General features: G+C 39.7%; 1 protein-coding gene across 2 annotated transcripts in view; it reads right to left on the bottom strand.

Moving 5' to 3' along the window:
- The window catches only part of igsf9b (immunoglobulin superfamily, member 9b), a 50,382-nt gene that overhangs the window by 18,689 nt on the left and 11,484 nt on the right, over window positions 1-20,209 (bottom strand). For both annotated transcript variants that reach the window (XM_056259347.1, XM_056259345.1), the window contains exons 2-3: window positions 18,230-18,324; window positions 12,759-12,965 (exon numbers count right to left, since the gene is read on the bottom strand). In XM_056259347.1, the coding sequence (XP_056115322.1) occupies window positions 12,759-12,965; window positions 18,230-18,290 (268 nt within the window). In that variant the 5' untranslated portion in view covers window positions 18,291-18,324. The remainder of the gene's footprint in view (window positions 1-12,758; window positions 12,966-18,229; window positions 18,325-20,209) is intronic.

Raw genomic sequence — 20,209 nt, 5'->3', positions numbered from 1 at the left:
TGGGATGCGCTCCCTGCGTAGAGTACGAAAATAATACATGACAATTTAATGCCGAAACGTTACAGCTGAGGAATCCTAATCCAAACACACCTGGAGTCTGACATACCGCTGAACCCTCCAGTGATGCGTGCAGGTGTGCCAGCGCTAGATTTGCACCTCCAGACTTCAGTCAAGCATCACAACCCCTAAATTCAAGTACTAAACTTCAGTGTGTAACTCTCCTCACACCAGCTGTGCTGATGACGTGAATATCCCTTAGACAAAGTAAAAATCTAGGCGATATCTGTTGCTCAGTCAACTGCAATCTACTCTTCACCCAATAGGAAACATCTAACTCTGACCGTGTGGGGCATGCAGCAGTAATTGAAAGTAAACTGCGGACTGAAGTTATATATGAAAGTGCAGAACTGAAGGCCTGTTCTAACAAGTCAGTGTGCCATTATAACATCTCTTTATCTTTTATCAAACGTGCTGCAATATTCTCTGCTTGACATGTCTATTCATCTATTAATACCTCAATTGTTTCCATACAATATTGGGATTAAATGGCCAAAGTCTGCAATCAAAAGCCAGAGATTTCAGAATGAACTCAACAAATGATCTGAGCTGCTATCCACATTTATCCTCTTTATTGTTGCTGTATAACAACTTCTGACCTAAAATAAAATATAAAAATAGACAAAAATGACAAATAAATGAATTTGTGGAAGAAACATCTGAGACAAATGTTGATATTTCAAGGAGAAAAAGCCTACCGTTCAAAGGTTTGGGGTTTATACGACTTTTTAAAAGTTTTTGAAAGAAGTTTCTTATTTGATCAAAAATACAGTACTATTGGAGGTAATATTATACTGTTTACTGTCTATTTTAAATTTTAAAATGTAACTTATTCCTGTGTTCAAAGCTGAATTTTCAGCATCATACTCCAGTCTTCAGTGTCACATGATCCTTCAGAAATCATTCTAATATGATGATTTGCTGCTCAAGAAACATTTATGATTATTATCAATGTTGAAAACAGTTGTGCTGCTTCATATTTCTTTGTGGAAACTAATGCATTTCTGTATTCTTTGATTAATAGTACAAAAGAACAGCATTTATTTGAAATAGAAAAGAATATTTTTTATTGTCACTTTTGTTCAATTTAATACATCCTTGCTGTATTAATTTCTTTAAAAAACCCTGTTGAACAGTAGTGTGACTGAGACTTCACTCCATTAAGTCCGAAAAAGAGCAACATCTGAGCAATAACAAAAGCAATGCTGACTTCTAAACACAGGGTCATTTCCTCAGCAGGTGACGGCTCCATTGAACAGGAACAGTATAACAATCAATCAAGCAAAATTCACCGCCTGAGGGGTTATTTTTTCAAACCCACCACACAGTATAAACAGCGAACTATGACTAACAATTAAGCCCAGTGTAACCTCAGAGCTGCTGCTGTGGGGAGTGTTTGAGATTTTGCATAGATAATAATTGACTGATCTCATCCTTCAGAAGCGCTCTTTTCACAGAGCAGCAGCCGGTGTGTGTGTTTACTGTCATTAAAAGGTTCCTCTGATCCAGGGTCAGAGGGGGAGGGTGGTTATTAAAGCAGGAGAAGGGGGTAAAGGAGGGTGTATCTATGACAGCAGGTGTGGTGGATGTTCCACAAATATATGTGACCATCTCTCTCTCTCTCAAAAAAAAAAAACAATCTTCCAGCAATGTCCAGTTCCTTTGGCTGAATATGGAAGTATGGGAAAAAACAAACACCAAATGGACTTGCATACATTCAATTAAACATTGAACAAATGTATATGCAGGCACACACACACACACTGATTGTGTGATTATCAACACTCACCACACATGACGTGTAAGCAAAGTGGAATGCTGCTATTGGACACTGAACTCTTTCCCGCCACGAGTGTTTGTCCATCAATGAGAACAGAATGGAATGCCTCCCCCCCTTTAATTCTCTCATGTTGCCATAGCGATGAAAACATGGGGTGGGTGTTTGGATTTGAATTCAGTTGCCGTCGAAACCCAATGGGGCAAAAACACAGGGAGGGAGGGGCAGGTCACGGGAAACGTTTGTGCTTTGATTTTGAAAAATTACTTGTAGGGTTGGAGAAAAAAGAAAAAGGAAAAAAACGTTTTAATTTGAGTGGATAAAAGGGTAGAGAATCGGGTGAGACTGAATTACGGAAAGAGAGAGAGAGGGGGAAAAAAAGTGTTTTTATTTGAACTGAGACAATAGCTCGGACTGAGTGACAGATGCAGGTCTGTTTGGGTTTAAATGTGTAATTCAGCATCGCTTCGTACTCACAGTCCTTTTAAAAAGCAAAACACGTGACAAAAATAATAAGTGCATAAAATCAAATGCAATTCTTAGACCCACTGTCATGATGTCATGGAGACAAACATTACACATCTCTACAGGAATGGGCTCTTAATGACCCCACAGCGCAAGTTATTTATGAACAAAAATCGAATTACTGTTGCAAGTGTATAACATGAATTCCAAAGAAGGTCCTTCTGGATCAATGATGAACCCTCAACAGCCAATGAGCACTCGGTGACCTTTGACCCCCTCCAACCCCATAATGTTCCACCAGACGCGTCCATCATTCCGCACGGGTCAATACTGACATGATGGCCGGTCACCAGGACCCCTGCGACCAATCAGAGGCTGCGGATTCCAGACATGCAGGGACAAAGCAAAATGCATTTTCTCGCACTTTCATCTTCTTGTTGCAAAATGCATTTTCTGCTGCACACAATCTACAACATTCCTTGTTTTGACTGATTGATAGTTTATACGGTTTTAGCAAGTAAAAGGGCTTTTAGTATAATTCTAAAAACACACCTTCAGGTTGTGGTACACGTGTCTTTTTGTCCATATGAATATTAGCCATCTGCAGCGAATTGCAAATATTCTTTGCTCAGTTTGGGCCTCTGAATAAAACTGAGGTGCATGAGCTCCATATTCTCACTATATCATACTATATGAGCCATAAAAGACTGATGTATCATTTATGATACAAAAAAACCAAAAAAAATGCAAACGTATATATAATCTTGTAAACTCCCATTTTGCAAAAATAATATTTTTCTCACATTTATTTCATGCCAGGCTGCCCTGCCATGCATTTTACTTTTGTCAGTTTGCTTTCCTTTAGAACGTCAAGGTAAAGGTTCAGGTATCCTTTATTGTCCCAAAGGGAAATTTGTCTTGGCCTCAAAAATACAAACACTTCATCATAAAACATATAGTAAAATAACAAAGAACACAATCATACATAAATGAGAAAGAAAGGACGAAAAATATGTCCCATTACAAATGCATATGCTATTATTCACAACTATAAATCCAAGTAGAAAAGCTCTAGTCTATATCATTTATAATTCTGCTGTAAAATCACAATAATGCATGACCCTGAGTGGCTTATTGCTTTATTTAAATGTTTTCCCACCTCTCTCTAACCATGTGACATCTACCTCCATCACTTTAGGCCAGAGATACTGAGTTTTGAAAGGTCTAGGTGATGTCGATTGGAGGGTAATATGCAAGACTCACATGAGCAGCAGTCAGGATCTTTCCCTGTGGGGGGTTCGTGCGCCTGCCAAAAGATCTCCTCCACGTGGTGCTGGGATTCTGACATTGCCTTTTCAAAAACCCCTGGCCCTGAACTCCCTCGACATACAGGACTAAAACTCACTCCGGGGTATTTTGGGCCATGTTTCGACTCCTTTGAAAACTGTTGGATGAGTCATTTTTCAACGACAAGAGAGAATGTTCTGGTATGAACCTAAAGCGAACAGTGACGCCTCCAAGAGAAAAATCATTGGCCACCCCACTGACCTAAACCAACCAAGATTTTTTTGTTTAAATTAGAATAATAATTCAACATCTATACACCAAACACTTTGCTTTATAATTTCAAAGAGCAACAAGCACGTCTTGGTTTCAAATTCTCTCAAACCCTATCAATTAAAAATGTAATTAATTTACTTTTTACAAAATGTCTATTTTTACTTTCAAAAATTAAATGGTAAACAGTTCTGTTTGTACCCGCTTGCTCCCATCTTTGCTTACAGGTGCTCAGTTCTGTGTACATAAGGTTTTGAGCCAATCGCCTGAGCTGTAAATGTCACGTGACTATAATACATCATGACAACACTGATTGGCTGATAGCAACACAAGAACACACACAGTCCCAAATCATTCGCTAGTGACTATCCTGAGCTTTGATGTGAAAGTCCATTACACACATTTAACAGCTTCAAAATAATAATAATAATAATAAAATGCGATAAAATACATTTAAATTAACAAATCAACATTTAAAATAAAATATAAATAATATATGAACATTTTAAATATTAAAAAATAAAATATAATAAAATAAAATATAAAGTATAATAAAATAAGATACAATATAATAATATAAAATAAGATAAAAATAAAATAAAAATAAAATAAAAAATAAAATATAATAAAATATAAAATAATATAAAATATAAAATAAAATATAATATAAAAAATGTAAATAAATAAAATAAAAATAAAATAAAAATATTATAAAATCTAAAAAACCCAATTCCCTTGGTGCCACCCTAAGATTTCCACAGTGAATCCCATCTGGACACCCCATTAAAAATCTCCCTGAGGCGACACTGCCAGCGATTCGCTCACTGCGGGTGGCCTCTTCCGCTGTCCGGCTGTGGAAAGCAAACATGGAGCGTTTAGTTTAGTTTAGCCTACTCTATCTTTTCCCATATTGTTTTGTTCGGGCTGATCTTTTCCATCCCTCGGTGCTAAACCAGAAGGATAACCCCTCTATTGTCTGTGGCCAACGGAAAGCCATGTGATTGTTGCAGCTGCACATCTCTCACATCCGTGAATGCGGCCATGCACAGACTGCCTGAATGTGTCACAAAATAACACACGGCACCTATGGAGAAAGACGGATTGTATTGAGAAAGGCCTTGAACTTGTTTTTCTTTGTTCCACCCTGTGTGAGTTGAAGGATGACAGGGCCGTAATGCATTATGGGACGTGTTTTGATTTGAATACAATCACAGATATGGGGGGTGGGTTTGGGGGTGAATGAATCCCCGGCCCTATCAGCTTTTAACCCCTTTTCGTTGAAACACCCCCCCTCGACCACTATAATCACTTGAACCCTCTATGAATAGCTCTTTGTCATGGGATAGATTACAGTTAACGTTGTCCTTGTTGCTCTCCGTCTGGCAGGCTTACGGCTTCGTCCCACAGATCAGACCGAGGTACAGACACACGGGCTAATGCTTGTGTCCGAAGGCACGGATCAATAGAGCAAACGTTTTACTGCCACTAATTTCAACCAGCTATTTCTAAATGACCTGTAGGGATTATTGGGAAACCCTTTAAATGGATCTAGATGTCAGTCAGTGACATATAACACTGGACCGAGTGATCCTGAGCTTTGGAATGTCTTAATGTTCATGTGGAAGTAAATGATTGGCTAGACTATAATCCATGTAAAAGTTCAAACAAAAGTGCAAACATTTCAGCTGAGCCAATATCTCAGCTGATACCAAAATTAATGATACCAATACAAATCATTTATGTTACTATTGTCTAACTCAGCTTAACTCCATCCTACAACATCCTATTAGCTCAAAACTACAAAAACTAACTTCATCACTACAGTTTTTTAATGGCTTTGAAAGAAGTCTTTTTGAAAATATTGTTAAATGTAGTTTATTCCAGTGATCAAATCTGAATTTTCAGCATCATTACTCCAGTCTTCAGTGTCACATGATCCTTCAGAAATCATTCTAATATGCTGATTTGCTACTCAAGAAACATTGATTCATCTGATTATTATTAATGTTGATCAAGAATTCATTGATAAAAAAAAGAGAACAGCACTTATTTGAAATAGACATATTTTGTAAGAATATACCGTAATAAAAAAAATCTATTTTACCTCTTGATCTATTTAAATCTACAACCACCTAAAATGGTTTAATAATAAACAAACACTACAGGCAGGCTTTAGCATAATGGTTAGAAGTTAATTATTAGAAGTTAATTCATGACTTTTGCCAATAAAATCTTCTCCAGTCAGGTGATTTTATTCTACTGGTACTTTTAATGCATGACGTCCACTTCCAGTAACCCAGTTTCCGCAGTTAAAAACAGGTATTGTGGAGAAGGAACCAAGTTTGGCGATCCCAATACCACAGACATGCGGTGTAAAATTGGTCTGATCTGGTTCCTTGATGCCCTAGATTAAACCCACGTCTTTGTTTGAGGCAGTCCTTCTTCTAAGACTCTGGGAACGTGATATATCTCTAGTTTCTTTGCTCTTTTTACAAGATGACTACACCTGTTGAGTCTGAGCAGAAAGACAGGTTTCAGGGTAAACTCAAAGTCTTCCTTCTACATTTTTTGCCATTGTTCATACTCGACTGATTAAACACAAGTTACCTAGACTTCAGTTGAGGAATGTAAGAAATGTGAAACCAAAACCAGTGGCAAACCATAGGTCAAGCAAAGGTAACGTGGCATTGCCTTTGAATAGATCTGACGATGAAAGAGTATATCGGAGAATGGCTGATGAGTTGGGGGAGGGGACGTGGTGAATGAGGGGATTGGCCACTGCATGTCGGATACATGACGGATTTGGGAAATTAACCTGCTTCCAAATTATGTCTGCTTCCAATTGCTTCTGGCTGTATGTAAAGCTTAGGCATGAATTGTAAACATGCCAGTATTAATGTGTGTAAGCATTAACATGATTCAGATTTTTTGTTTTAGCTGAACAATCCAAAATGATCAGTGAGGACACACATGCACTTATATTTTGAGCACTTTTCCAGATTGCATTTAGAGCATTCAGTCAGGTCTATCATAAGTCAGTCAGTTCCGATAAAAAATAAAATAAAATAAAAAAAAGACAGGAACACTGCATCCCACAGACAGAGTAGCTTTATCACACTGCTCTCCCTCGGGGGGCTCTTTTCCTAATTTCCCTAATTATGAGGTAGGAAATGTGGGCACATTTGATCAGCTCTTCTTAGACTAACGGCTCTTGACAGAACAGGCCGAGCGTTCAAGACCCACACCACACATGCTGAACTCTGCTCTGCACATCTCCATCCAGCTGTTCACAAAGAGATGGCATGAAACGCCATTCGCAACACATTAAGTGTGCGTAATGAACCATATTTACAAGAGTAACAGAATATTCAGCTGGAAATAAACATGCTAGGCAAACATTAAGGTTAGCGAACAAACCACCCAGCGATAAGCGATTTGTCCACACCAGATTACAACTACAAGACGCAACAAAATCAATACGAAGACTGTGTGGGCGGAGTCTCTCTGCAAGCGCAGTGGATAAGCAACAAAATGGATATGAAATTCATAAATATTACACAATTTTAACATTATTAAAAATACATACCGAGTGGCTGAAACAATCTTTGCCAGTTCACAGTTTGAATGTCCTTTTTTCCAATTTATTTTCAAGATTATCCATTGTTGCTTTCAGTATGGCTATAAAAGGTCACACAAAGTGATATTCAAACTCACAATAAATTCTTTTAACATTAAATAAAGCACATAATCAGTACCTGAGATTATCATAAGTGTTGTCGTTTCAGCTGCAACGTTACAGAATTAGAAACCATTTCTAAAATAGAATCTTGAATCACGTATCATTGTTGCGGCTGGTTAGGACAAAAGCTCTGATTAACATGGAAAAGCTACCGTTTATTGCATGTCGTTTCAACACAACGCATCTGGTTAGGACACAGTATTACATTTATTGACTCAAGGTGAAAATTTGTAGTATGGCTGCGCCCTCCTACGCACTTCCACTCAATTTAATTTTCCTTCAGTACTACATCTGGGATTCTGCTGTAGACTTTGGTTTTCTCCGATCAATTTTTTGTAGGGCCAATCAGCGAACAGAGGGAGTGGCTGAGAACGATGACGTTGTGCGTTATTTTGAGTTGTAGTTCAGTAATGGCAGCGGAGAAAGATGCGAGCAAAGCCATTCGGTCCGTTGTAGCAACGCTGCCGAATATCAAGAAGTTAAAGCCGGAGCAAGAACAATCTTTGGTTAGTTTTGTTTTGGCGATGATGTTGTGGCCCTCCTCCCCACAGGGTTCGACATACATCACGAGCAAAGCAAAAGTTAGCGATTGGTGGCAGATCCAGAGTGACTCTGGGCAGATCCAATAGTTTTAAACTTCAATAGAGTCCCCGCCTACAAGGAAGTTAACGATTGTCAATGGAGCGGTGCCAGACTCTCTGTACAAATGAAATGTACGAGAGTCTGGTAGAACCAGGCTAGAAAATTTGATGGCGGTTTTGACTTCATCAGAAACCAACCTTGCAACCACATAGCAGTGTACCTAAAAACTACACAGAACACCATTCATGTCTGTGTAATAATTATAGATGGGAAAACCATTCTACTTAAACACCCATTAAGCCGATCTGCATGAGTTGTTCTGGTATTTTTACGAGCAAGTTTGTTACACAACTTGTCATGGAAACATTGACAGATGCTTCTCACGAGCCTTGACTAAAGTGAACGGAGATGTGGAAAGACCTAAAATAAAACGAGGATGGTTCTCCTTCCTTCATGAGGGTTTCGTGGGCAATGTGCCACAGCTGTCAGCCTGCTGCCGTCCCAGCCTCTCTGACCCAAACCGAGACCTGATCAAAGTGGTCGAACCGCCCAAGAATGCAATTAGCTCTCTTGCTAATTTGAAATTCAGCAAATATTTTATCCACTGATTGGACACTTCAATGTGGCCCTTTCTCTGATGCATGATGAACTCAAAACGCTTGGATTTGGAGGAAGTGCACAAGAGATGCAATGAACATAAACACTGACTAGAGTACAAATAAAAAGTTAAAAAGTGGTCTAAATTAACAGATAATTAACATCTAAGGGCCCTTTCACACCTACCTTGTTTGGTCCGGACTTTCGGACTTTTCAGTTTGGTCCGAATCAAAATTACAGGTGTGAAACCTCCCCCGGACCATGGTCCGCACCAAACAGATGAAATTTGGTCCGACGAAAAGAGGTAGTCTCGGTCCGGATCAAACTGAATAAAGGTTTGGTTCGTTTCTAGTGTGAAAGCATTTCTGTATGGTTCGGACTTTAAGACCTTTTACAGGAAGTTCCGGTGGTTCCCACATAGCCGATAAAACAGAAGGTGGCAGGAAAAATGAGCCGTGGTAGCACATGGGGAGAGGAGGAGACGAGGTTTTTAATAGAAGTATGGTCTGATGACATAAGAAGCCAACTTGCAGTCTTCTCCTCCTTTCCTGCCGGCGACGATAAAATGTTCGCACGATGAGGACGTTCATTTGACGAATTTGAACTAGCCTTGTGTATAGTTGGTGCTGCAGGTAATCATGCCATAAAATAACAATATAGCAACGATGTGCGTCTGTTCATTCATGTCGTCAAAGTTACCCTCCGATTTGACAACACGCTGATGTCAGACGCACGTCCATTTACAAAACCAATCAATGTCAAGATGCAGCCCACATAGATGATGACGACAGGACGCAAGTGTGTCACGTAAAGTTCTTTAGTGCGCTCGCATAATTGCAGCGTCAAACCAAACCAAAACTTTCTGAAAGTATAAAATGTATCAAAACGTGAACTTTGGTTCGGACCTTGGTGCGGACTTTCAAGTGTGAAAACGCCCTAAGATGTACCAGACTCATGCACTAAAGGGTTCAAGCCAAAAAGTGCATTAGTAATTTATGCACTTAAAGGATTAGTTCACTTTTAAAAAAACTTTTGCTGATAATTTACTCACCCCCATGTCATCCATGTCTTTCTTTCTTCAGTCGAAAAGAAATTAAGGTTTTTGATGAAAACATTCCAGGATTTTTCTCCATATAATGCACTTTGCTGGGCACCAAACGGTTCAAGGTCCAAAAGACAGTTTCAGTGCAAACTGCAAACTGTTCAAATGGCTTTAAACGACACCAGACGATGAATAAGGGTCTTATCAAGCGAAACGATCGCTCATTTAAAAAAGAAATAACAAAGTTTAAGTTTTATAAGCTCAAATGCTCGCCTTGCTCTGTTCTGTGTGACTCTCCTGTTCGAACTCGTTAATCAAAATGAACAAATCTTTTTCCGAGTCAATTCATTCATTTCGTTCGTTAAATGAACCAAATGACTCGAAAAAAGATTTGTTCATTTTGATGAACGAGTTCGAACAGGAGATTCACGAACGTGCATCACAGAACAGAGCAAGGCGAGCATTTGACATTATTAAACTTAAACTTTGTTATTTATTTTTGAAATGACCGATCGTTTCGCTTGATAAGACTCTTATTCATCGTCTGGAATCGTTTAAAGCCCTTTGAACAGTTTGCACTGAAACTGTCTTTTGGACCTTGAACTGTTTGGTGCCCAGCAAAGTGCATTATATGGAGAAAAATCCTGGAATGTTTTCATCAAAAACCTTAATTTCTTTTCGACTGAAGAAAGAAAGACATGGACATCTTGGATGACATGGGGGTGAGTAAATTATCAGCAAAAGTTTTTTTAAAAGTGAACTAATCCTTTAATAAAAGATGTGACATGGCATACCTTAAACGTAGTAATGTGATATAAGTTGACACTAAATTCAACTGATGTGCATGGCTCATACAATTCAATTTTGGAGTTAGAAAGAAACTTGGAGCAAAACTACACTTTCATGTAATGTGTGCACACCTAAACATGTTCTAAAAAATTCTGATAAAACCATGACACTTTTCAACCAGTTTGTAGCAGAATTATATTTAAAGATGTGAGCAGATCAGGTTTCAACTTGTCATCCGTGGTGAGACGCGGTTTGGGAAACTTGCATCCTTTTAATTTGAGAGTGGAAATGCATCAGATTCAAAGCCGTGATGTGCTTCATCTGTTGCCAGCGTACTCTGACATAGGGGTGAAATTAAACAGATCCAGCTTAGAGAAAGGGAAAAGAAGCGGGGATTTCTTCCTTTCTTTGATGGTCCTTACTCATTATTGACTATGTTTGGTCAATATTTGTTTTATCAAGAGGTAAACTGCTTTTTCCCCATTCTCTCTTTAACCCATGACTCACTATCTAAACACCACAGAACATTGCATTGATTTTGCATTAGTTTCCTCTAGTGTACGGACAGACACGAGAGCATCAGATCGAGACACAGAGGGGCTCATCTGAGAACCACATGCTCCTCCTGACAATCACAGCAGACCCCACTGGGAAAACATGGAAATTTACATTTGATCTTCAATCAAAACCAATTCAAGTGAAAACCAGAAATGATGTCAATGTTCTTGGAAAACGCACTATGGTGGTACTATCAGGGTCATGCCTGTGTAAATCCAATATTCCCACACCTTTTATTCTCTTCTTAAATCAGTCCTGGTGAAAAACAATTTTCTCTCTTACTGGGTCAAACCCATCGGATCCGAGAGGAGACACGCGGCCCCTAACCAGCCCGCTGCAGTTTAACCCCAATGTTCTTAATCCCGGGTCCCGCTCAATACCCACAACCCCCACGGGCCGTAACGTCTGAGCACCCCCTCCTTCCCTTTTCTCCCTCCAGCATCTGCACCAAACACAGACACACACTCTACATAATTACAGAGCACTTGTTTGGGTGGGTAATTTATATGTGGATATTCGTTTAACAACACAATGCCCCTCCCCCTTCAATAAATTCCAGAGCACGACCCCTCCTTCACGTGCACTGGGGCAAACGGCTGCGTTTACACCGCCAAGCACCTCTCCGGGAACGAGTAAAGCACCCAAACAGCCTTGAAAGTTGTTTCAAGGGAGCTCTTGGTGAATTGCCCAGGAAATCAGCCTTTTGCAGGCCTTGTGTCAGAACCTTTTGGAGAAACAACAACAGGAACTATCGTGGGCTATTGAGTGGATAAAGCCTGTGGATGTGGCCCCCAGAGTCTAAACAAGTGCTCGTAAAACAGAGAACTACGTCTAAAGAACCCAATAGTCTCTCTTAACAATAGCAATAACAGCTTTCAGTAACCCAGCGACAAGCCTCTAAAATCCAGCTGGTATCTGAGAAGTTTCCAGAAAAATTAGGCTTTTTGAGTAGGTGCCTAAACATATAAAATTCACACAAATATAAAAATTCTGTTATCAATTTTTCATTCCAAACCAGATCATGTTTCTTTTTGTAATTTCCTTAAATGCTCGATTTGTTTATTCTAAAAGAAATATTGCTATTTCTTATTTTGTTTAATACTTTCATTTAGTAATAATAATAATCAAACAAAAATAACAATCATAATACTAACACTATAACCAATAATAATAATCTGTATTATTATTATTATTACTACTATTATTATTAGTAGTAGTATATAGTCATATATTGATCTATAAATCACCAAACATTTTCTTATTAATATTAATATATAAAAAAATACTACTAATACATTTTTGGCAAAAAAACAACAACTTTGTGTTGTGCAGCCCTACAAACAAGCACAGCAAACCTGAAGCTTTTTTATTTCATTTTAATTGAGCATTTTTTATTAGAAAAATCGCAATTGGCTTTTTTTCCTCCAAATCGTGCAGCCCTATTTGACATTAATATAATGAAATCATAATCACAGTGAGCTTCAGAGACAAAGCACATAAAATCCAAACTCATAAAAGTGTAGCGGCAGCATCACTTCCAGTCGCTCTCCTGCAGGGTTAATGGAAAACTGATTAATGTTTAAGGTGACACTCACCTTTGTAGTTCGGATGCACTCGTGGGGTGTAGCCGCCGAATTTGATGAGGATGGGGACGTTGTATCCCAGCCGGACCCACTCCACCACATGTAAGGGAAAGAGATTTGGAGTGGTGGCCCCTTCTGATGGAGGAGTCAGACTGCAGTCCAGCTCAGCAAAACCCCCGACCCTTCCCCGGACCACCGATTCAGCGCTCAGAGAAGGACCTGTGGAACACAACCATACACACGTCAACTCATTCTGCAGAACTCAAATATTCCCTGATAGTCCAACTGATTTGTACTGGTTTAGTGCCATTTCAAACCATTTAGGCTGGTTAGGGCAGGTCTAGATTATTTATGCTGGTTAATTGGGATTTTGTGCTGCTCCAGACTGATGTTGGTTTAGAGCTGGTCCAGGTGGATGTATGCAGGTTAGCACTGGTCTAGACTGATTTATGCTGGCTAGCAGTGGTTTTGAGCTGGTCCAGGCAAATTTATTCTATTTAGAAGCTGGCCTAAACTGAGTTGTGCTGGTTAGCTGTGGTTTAGAGCTGGTCCAGATGGATTTTTGCTAGTCAGTGCTGGTCTAGACTGATTTATGCTGGTTAGCTGTGGTTTAGAGCTGGTACAGACTGATTTATTCTGGTTAGGAGCTGGTCCAGATGGATTTCTGCTGGTTAGCACTGGTCTAGACTGAGTTATGCAGGTTAGCTGTGGTTTAGAGCTGGTCCAGATTGATTTTAGCTGGCTAGTGCTTGTCTAGACTGATTTATGCTGGTAAACAATGTGCTTGAGCTAGTCCACATGGATTTATTTTGGTTTAGAGTTGGTCCATATGGATTTCCACTGGTTAACGCTGGTCTAGAATCCTTATGCTGGTTAGCGGTAGATTTGAGCTGGTCCAAACTGGTTTATACTGTTTTAGACCTGGTCCAGATGGATTTATGCTGGTAAGCACTGGTCTAGACTGAGTTATGCAGGTTAGCTGTGGTTTTGAGCTGGTCGGATTTTTGCTGGTCAGTGCTGGTCTAGACTGATTTATGCTGGTTAGCATTGGTTTTGAGCTGGTACAGACTGATTTATTCTGGTTAGGAGCTGGTCCAGATGGATTTCTGCTGCTTAGCACTGGTCTAGACTGAGTTATGCAGGTTAGCTGTGGTTTAGAGCTGGTCCAGACTGATTTATTCTGGTTAGGAGCTGGTCCAGATGGATTTCTGCTGCTTAGCACTGGTCTAGACTGAGTTAAGCAGGTTAGCTGTGGTTTAGAGTTGGTCCAGACTGATTTATTCTGGTTAGGAGCTGGTCCAGATGGATTTCTGCTGCTTAGCACTGGTCTAGACTGAGTTATGCTGGCTAGCAGTGGTTTTGAGCTGGTCCAGGCAAATTTATTCTATTTAGAAGCTGGCCTAAACTGAGTTGTGCTGGTTAGCTGTGGTTTAGAGCTGGTCCAGATGGATTTCTGCTGGTTAGCACTGGTCTAGACTGAGTTAAGCAGGTTAGCTGTGGTTTTGAGCTGGTACAGACTGATTTATTCTGGTTAGGAGCTGGTCCAGATGGATTTCTGCTGGTTAGCACTGGTCTAGACTGAGTTATGCAGGTTAGCTGTGGTTTAGAGCTGGTCCAGATTGATTTTAGCTGGCTAGTGCTGGTCTAGACTGATTTATGCTGGTAAACAATGTGCTTGAGCTAGTCCACATGGATTTATTTTGGTTTAGAGTTGGTCCATATGGATTTCCACTGGTTAACGCTGGTCTAGAATCCTTATGCTGGTTAGCGGTAGATTTGAGCTGGTCCAAACTGGTTTATACTGTTTTAGACCTGGTCCAGATGGATTTATGCTGGTAAGCACTGGTCTAGACTGAGTTATGCAGGTTAGCTGTGGTTTTGAGCTGGTCGGATTTTTGCTGGTCAGTGCTGGTCTAGATACCGGGCAAAGCCAGCAAAGCCAGCATACCGGGCGTCATATCATTAAATTTGCCGATGACTCGGTAATAGTGTCATTGTTGACGCATAATGACCATAATGACCTTGAGCATGGCGCTATTTTAAATGATTTTACAGAATGGTGTAATTCGTCTTTTATTAAAATTAATGAGACAAAAACTAAAGAAATGCTGATCGATTTTAGTACGAACCCCCACGCCCTCTCTTCTACTCTAATTAACGACCAAGCTATAGAAGTGGTGAAGCAATACAAATACCTTGGCATTATTATTGATGACAAACTCACTTTTGAGCCACAAGTTGACGCTGTCTGTAAGAAATCACATCAACGCATGTTTTTTTATCGTAAACTTCGCAATTTTAATGTCGATAAGACTTTTATGAGGATGTTTTATTGTTGCTTTATTGAATCTATTCTTTCCTTTGCCCTTGTGAGTTGGTTTGGGTCCCTAACGCTTAAAAACAGAAATAGGCTGCAATATTTAGTTAAAGTGTGTGGCAAAATTTTCAACAACCATTTGACCGATCTAAACTCGATATATGAGACAAGGACCCTTAAGAAGGCACAATTAGTACTGGCCGACCGTAGTCACCCCTTGAACAGTAGTTTCATTTTATTGCCGTCGGGCCGCAGATTCAGTTTACCTAAATGCAAGACAAATAGACATAAAAATTATTTTGTCCCTTCTGCTATAGGTTTTTGTAATAAGTCAATGTGAGTTGTAGATTCCTGTGTAGTATGTATTTATCTAGGTGTTTCTTTTTACTGTTTGTATGGCTGTTGTTTTGTATAACATGTGTGTTATTTATGTCACATGCTGCTGCACAACAAATTACCCCTCGGGGTTAATAAAGACTTCTTGAACTTGAACTTGAAGACTGATTTATGCTGGTTAGCATTGGTTTTGAGCTGGTACAGACTGATTTATTCTGGTTAGGAGCTGGTCCAGATGGATTTCTGCTGCTTAGCACTGGTCTAGACTGAGTTAAGCAGGTTAGCTGTGGTTTAGAGCTGGTCCAGACTGATTTATTCTGGTTAGGAGCTGGTCCAGATGGATTTCTGCTGCTTAGCACTGGTCTAGACTGAGTTATGCAGGTTAGCTATGGTTTAGAGCTGGTCCAGATTGATTTTAGCTGGCTAGTGCTGGTCTAGACTGATTTATGCTGGTAAACAATGTGCTTGAGCTAGTCCACATGGATTTATTTTGGTTGAGAGTTGGTCCAGATGGATTTCCACTGGTTAACGCTGGTCTAGAATCCTTATGCTGGTTAGCGGTAGGTTTGAGCTGGTCCAAACTGGTTTATACTGTTTTAGACCTGGTCCAGATGGATTTATGCTGGTTAGTGCTCGTTTTGGGCTGGTCAAGATGGTGAAGAGTATAGGTGTGCTGAGATTATTAGTCAGCAAAGCTTAGCTGGTTGTGTTGACCATTATATCTGTCTATTCAGCAGGGAGATAAGTGGATTCAGCTCAAACAAGGAACTTATTTTTAAGAGTAAGGAAGAAACACAATTAAACATGTTACCCACCCTTCCAATGCTTTTTAGGATAAATTAATTTAGTTCTTCTTAAGTGGAAACAACACACCACAAGGAACAAACAACAAACACATTACAATTGCCGCCTGCCATGTGTTTTCTGGTTGTGCTCAAAGCACATAGATCAAACCCCAAGGGTGGAAAACTCCAATATTTGTCATTGGAGGTAAGTACTGCATTTACAGTATGTACTCAATGATAAAACCAGCAGTTCTGATGTCCTGGAGAAAGCAATAGACAGGACACAGACAGAAACAAGAGCCAAAAGGAGAATGTGAGATGGAAAATGAGAGCGTGACTGAGAAAAACAAGACACAAAAGAGAAGCAGGAGGGTGATGTCACAGAAACACACACTAAAGCGGGGCGAATGCAAATCCAGATTAAGGGGGGTGGGTGCAGGGGAGATGACATGCATGTAAATTAACATACAGCATGTTAATATGAAGAACGTCTGTGACACTTTCTCCCAATGGGACAGACAAAGACAGCCTCATTAGGGTGAAACTCACAGGAGAAAAAAATAAATAAATCAAGGTTGATTACATTATTTTTTCATATATGTAGATAAAACATCTAAATAAAATCGATGATAATAACAATACTATAATACATGCTTTATATTACTACATAAATAATCATTTTAAAATAGGTTTTTGATAAGAATCTACCGCCAAAATCTCATTCTCATTACAATACTGAAAACCATCCTGTACATTAAACTGAAGTACAACAAATGCTACCATAATGTATTATTACGACTGTACTTTACAAATACAACACATAGTATATAAATAGTTTAGCATTCTTTACATTTTTCTTTGTGATTTTTAAAAAAAAACAGAATCTTTTTGCATTATCCATAGTTTGGAGGGGAAATTGTCTCAATGCAAAAAAAAGAAAAGAAAAAGGTCCTATTTCACTTCCTTATAGGGTGAAATGTGGCCTGGACATTTTTGTGAGATTCCCCCATTTACATGCTAGACTGTGAGAGATGTCAGTATGTAGATCCTCAAATTCACAAGACGCAAATGCATTTGGGCAGTTTTGCACCCCGGTCACCCTCCCTTGTCCCAGAGTGCTCCATGCATCTCGTCTCGCCTGCGATTAGCAGTAATCTCTCAAAGATGACGCTCTCTGAAAGAACCACAACCTCCCCACCCTGCCTCTGTCCCGAGAGCCCCTGGGGCGCACACATGGCCAGCCACCCCTGAGACTCACACACCCCGTGCTTTTAGAGAAGGGAAATCTAAATCCCAGATTGATCTAAATCCGGATTTGCAGATTTCATTTTTTTACAGAGAGGATTTGATCCATCTTCCCCCCCGAATGTTTGGGGTGTTTGCTCCTAAATACCAGCTCAAACACCACAAGCGCTCTCGCTGGCCCCGGGACAGGTTTTGTGCCATAAGGAACATAGAGGGTCGCCTGTTCGTTAACGAAGGGGAATTAACCCCTCCACCAAACGTGTTCTGAGAGTAAACAGGCTGAACTAAACCTCTGGTGTGCTGTGATATTCAGGCCATGTCTACACCAGAAGAAGAATCATGAAGAGAGAGAAAACAGACACAAATGGACGGATAACAGACGGTGTGAATGATAGAGTGAGGATGGAGAAAGCTTGAAAAAAACTCAATGATGAAAGAGGCAAAAGAACAGCATTCATTTACAGTGGAGCAGCGACTGTAAATTTAACACTCGCTAGAATAATTGGCTAAAGTAAATACAACGTAACTTTTTAGGACCTAAACAGTTGTGATATACATTAAAAAAATGTGGAATGTCATTGGGTTCCATAAAATATTAAAGCAAGTGTAATTTATTATAAAGACATTCTTTAACTCTTCAAATGTCAAAGCATGTTGATTAAACATGTTGATTAGTGAAGAGATGCAGCATTTGAGACATGCACAAACAGACGCTTGTTCTAATGCAATGACATTTACACATTTAAGTGAATAAAGTGTCCAAATACTGTGATTTTGGACTGAGCGGCAGATGTACTTACACAGTAAAAAGAGGGCGGCCGCGACGGTGACATTCAGAAGCCAGAGTTTCTTCTGTACCATGGTAAACTCTCACATACCATCACACATACCCCACCTGAAACACAGAGACACACACGGAAGTCAGTCCTGAGCATGTTTTGTTCTTTACACAGTTAATTCATTACAACACATATCACATTGTCATTTAAAGGGACTATATGTAGAATTCAGAGACCCTTGTTATTAGCGACACCGGTGGCCGTTAATTGAACTGCAGTCAACAACTTACTGCTCGTGCTCACACTCGTACAAGAAACTGAATGTGATTTAAAGCTGCAGTAGGGAGTTGAGAAAACGTTGACTTAGCTTGAAAATTTGAACAAGCACAACTTACAGGTCCCACCCCCTTGCTCTCTGCTGCGCTACAGCCCTCCCTCCACAGCTCGTCCTCCACAGCGGAGCCTGTCGTGAACGCGCAGGCTAGTAAACAGGCCCACCGATGACGGCGGATAAAAAGTGATATGGCACATTCACTAATAGGGACTAAACGTCAATAATATGCTTTACATTGACTATGGCCTGCCCATACTTTGACTACAAACTTGGTCCTCAAATCATTATGTATTTTCCAATAGCCTACATGTAACTTTATAACGTTGCACTTTTTCTATAAGTTATAAATAGCTAGTAAGATAACGTTAATATAACGGTAACTAACGTTACAGTATGTAAGTAATTATTCTAGCGATATATAATGCTAGATAAGGTGTGCTAGTACATTATTTCAGCAACATGACAAGCCAGTGAATTAGCAGGTTTCAATTGTTGCTTAGCAGAGTGCGTGACATTTTATCTACATGTTATGCGGCTAGAGTTTTGACACCGAGTCAATGGGCTCTGTGTAATTCTTTCTTTTTCGCTTGTTTATCGTCATCGGTATTTTTTCTTTTACCTCTTTGTTTTATGAGCAGGTGTCACTCGAGAATTGGCAGTTTAGGTTGTTTCTCCTTCATAAGCACAGCTGCAGCTCGCCGGCAATCTTGAGTTTGAATGACGGCTCGCGCTGTGCAAGAGAGGGGTGTGATCAGCGCGTACACGAGCGTGATTGACACTGCTAAGACACTCCTCTCGGCTCTGATTGGTTGTTTCTGACCGGGAGCGTGTATTTCTTGCAAATGGCAATAGGACCACTGGGAGGAGCCAGAGGAGCTTGATTTTTACACAGATTATCTGTCTCATATTCTACTGTCAGGACATAATGACATTTTTAGCAAATACATTTTTTCAAAAGTTACCTACAGCAGCTTTAAGGCCCCGATATACTCACGGCAAAGTTTTTTACGTTCATTGATATACTCTTAACGAACACCCAGACGCCGTCCACGCTGCTGAGAGCAACGTTTAGATTAATATGCAAATATGTGCGGCACGCTTTCCTCTCAATAACAAAAAAACAACAACAAAAACGTCAGCGGTGAGAAAACAGCAGCAAAGAAAGCAAATGGTAGCGATGTGGATGTTTGCACCAGCTCTGGAATTCACCGGCATCATGTCGAGAGATGAGGTCATTAAAATACACTGTTATGATAGTTTGATAAAGTCTATTTATAGAATATATAGATCTGGCTATGTGAGACTGTAGTTTGAATGAATCCCTTTTCTTTGCATGACACATTGATTGACATGACAGTACAGAATAGCTATTTCTGCATTACCTGAACATTGTATAAGGATTCATTTCCTGTGTCATAAATTTGGGTGTATTCTTCACACAAGAAGAGTTGTTGACTATAATTAAGTGCTTTTTTTTTGTCATTTTAGAGCTTGGTTTTCATGTTTTTTTTAAATGCATATGTGAGTGCATGAAGAGTTACATGGCATAATGCAACAATACTAAGAGCTGCATGAGCAATACTAATGTCTGTTTTCAATTTTTAGTAAAAACCCTTGCCGAGATTCAAAACGTTTCGTCTGAAAGTACAGACAAGCATCATGAAATT

The sequence above is a fragment of the Rhinichthys klamathensis genome, unplaced genomic scaffold, assembly GCF_029890125.1.
Source record: "Rhinichthys klamathensis goyatoka isolate OS25496 unplaced genomic scaffold, OSU_Roscu_1.1 h1tg000167l_1, whole genome shotgun sequence".
Lineage (NCBI taxonomy): Eukaryota > Metazoa > Chordata > Actinopteri > Cypriniformes > Leuciscidae > Rhinichthys > Rhinichthys klamathensis.
The sequence above is the reverse complement of the archived record's forward strand: the minus strand, read 5'-3'. Positions and strand labels throughout refer to the sequence as shown.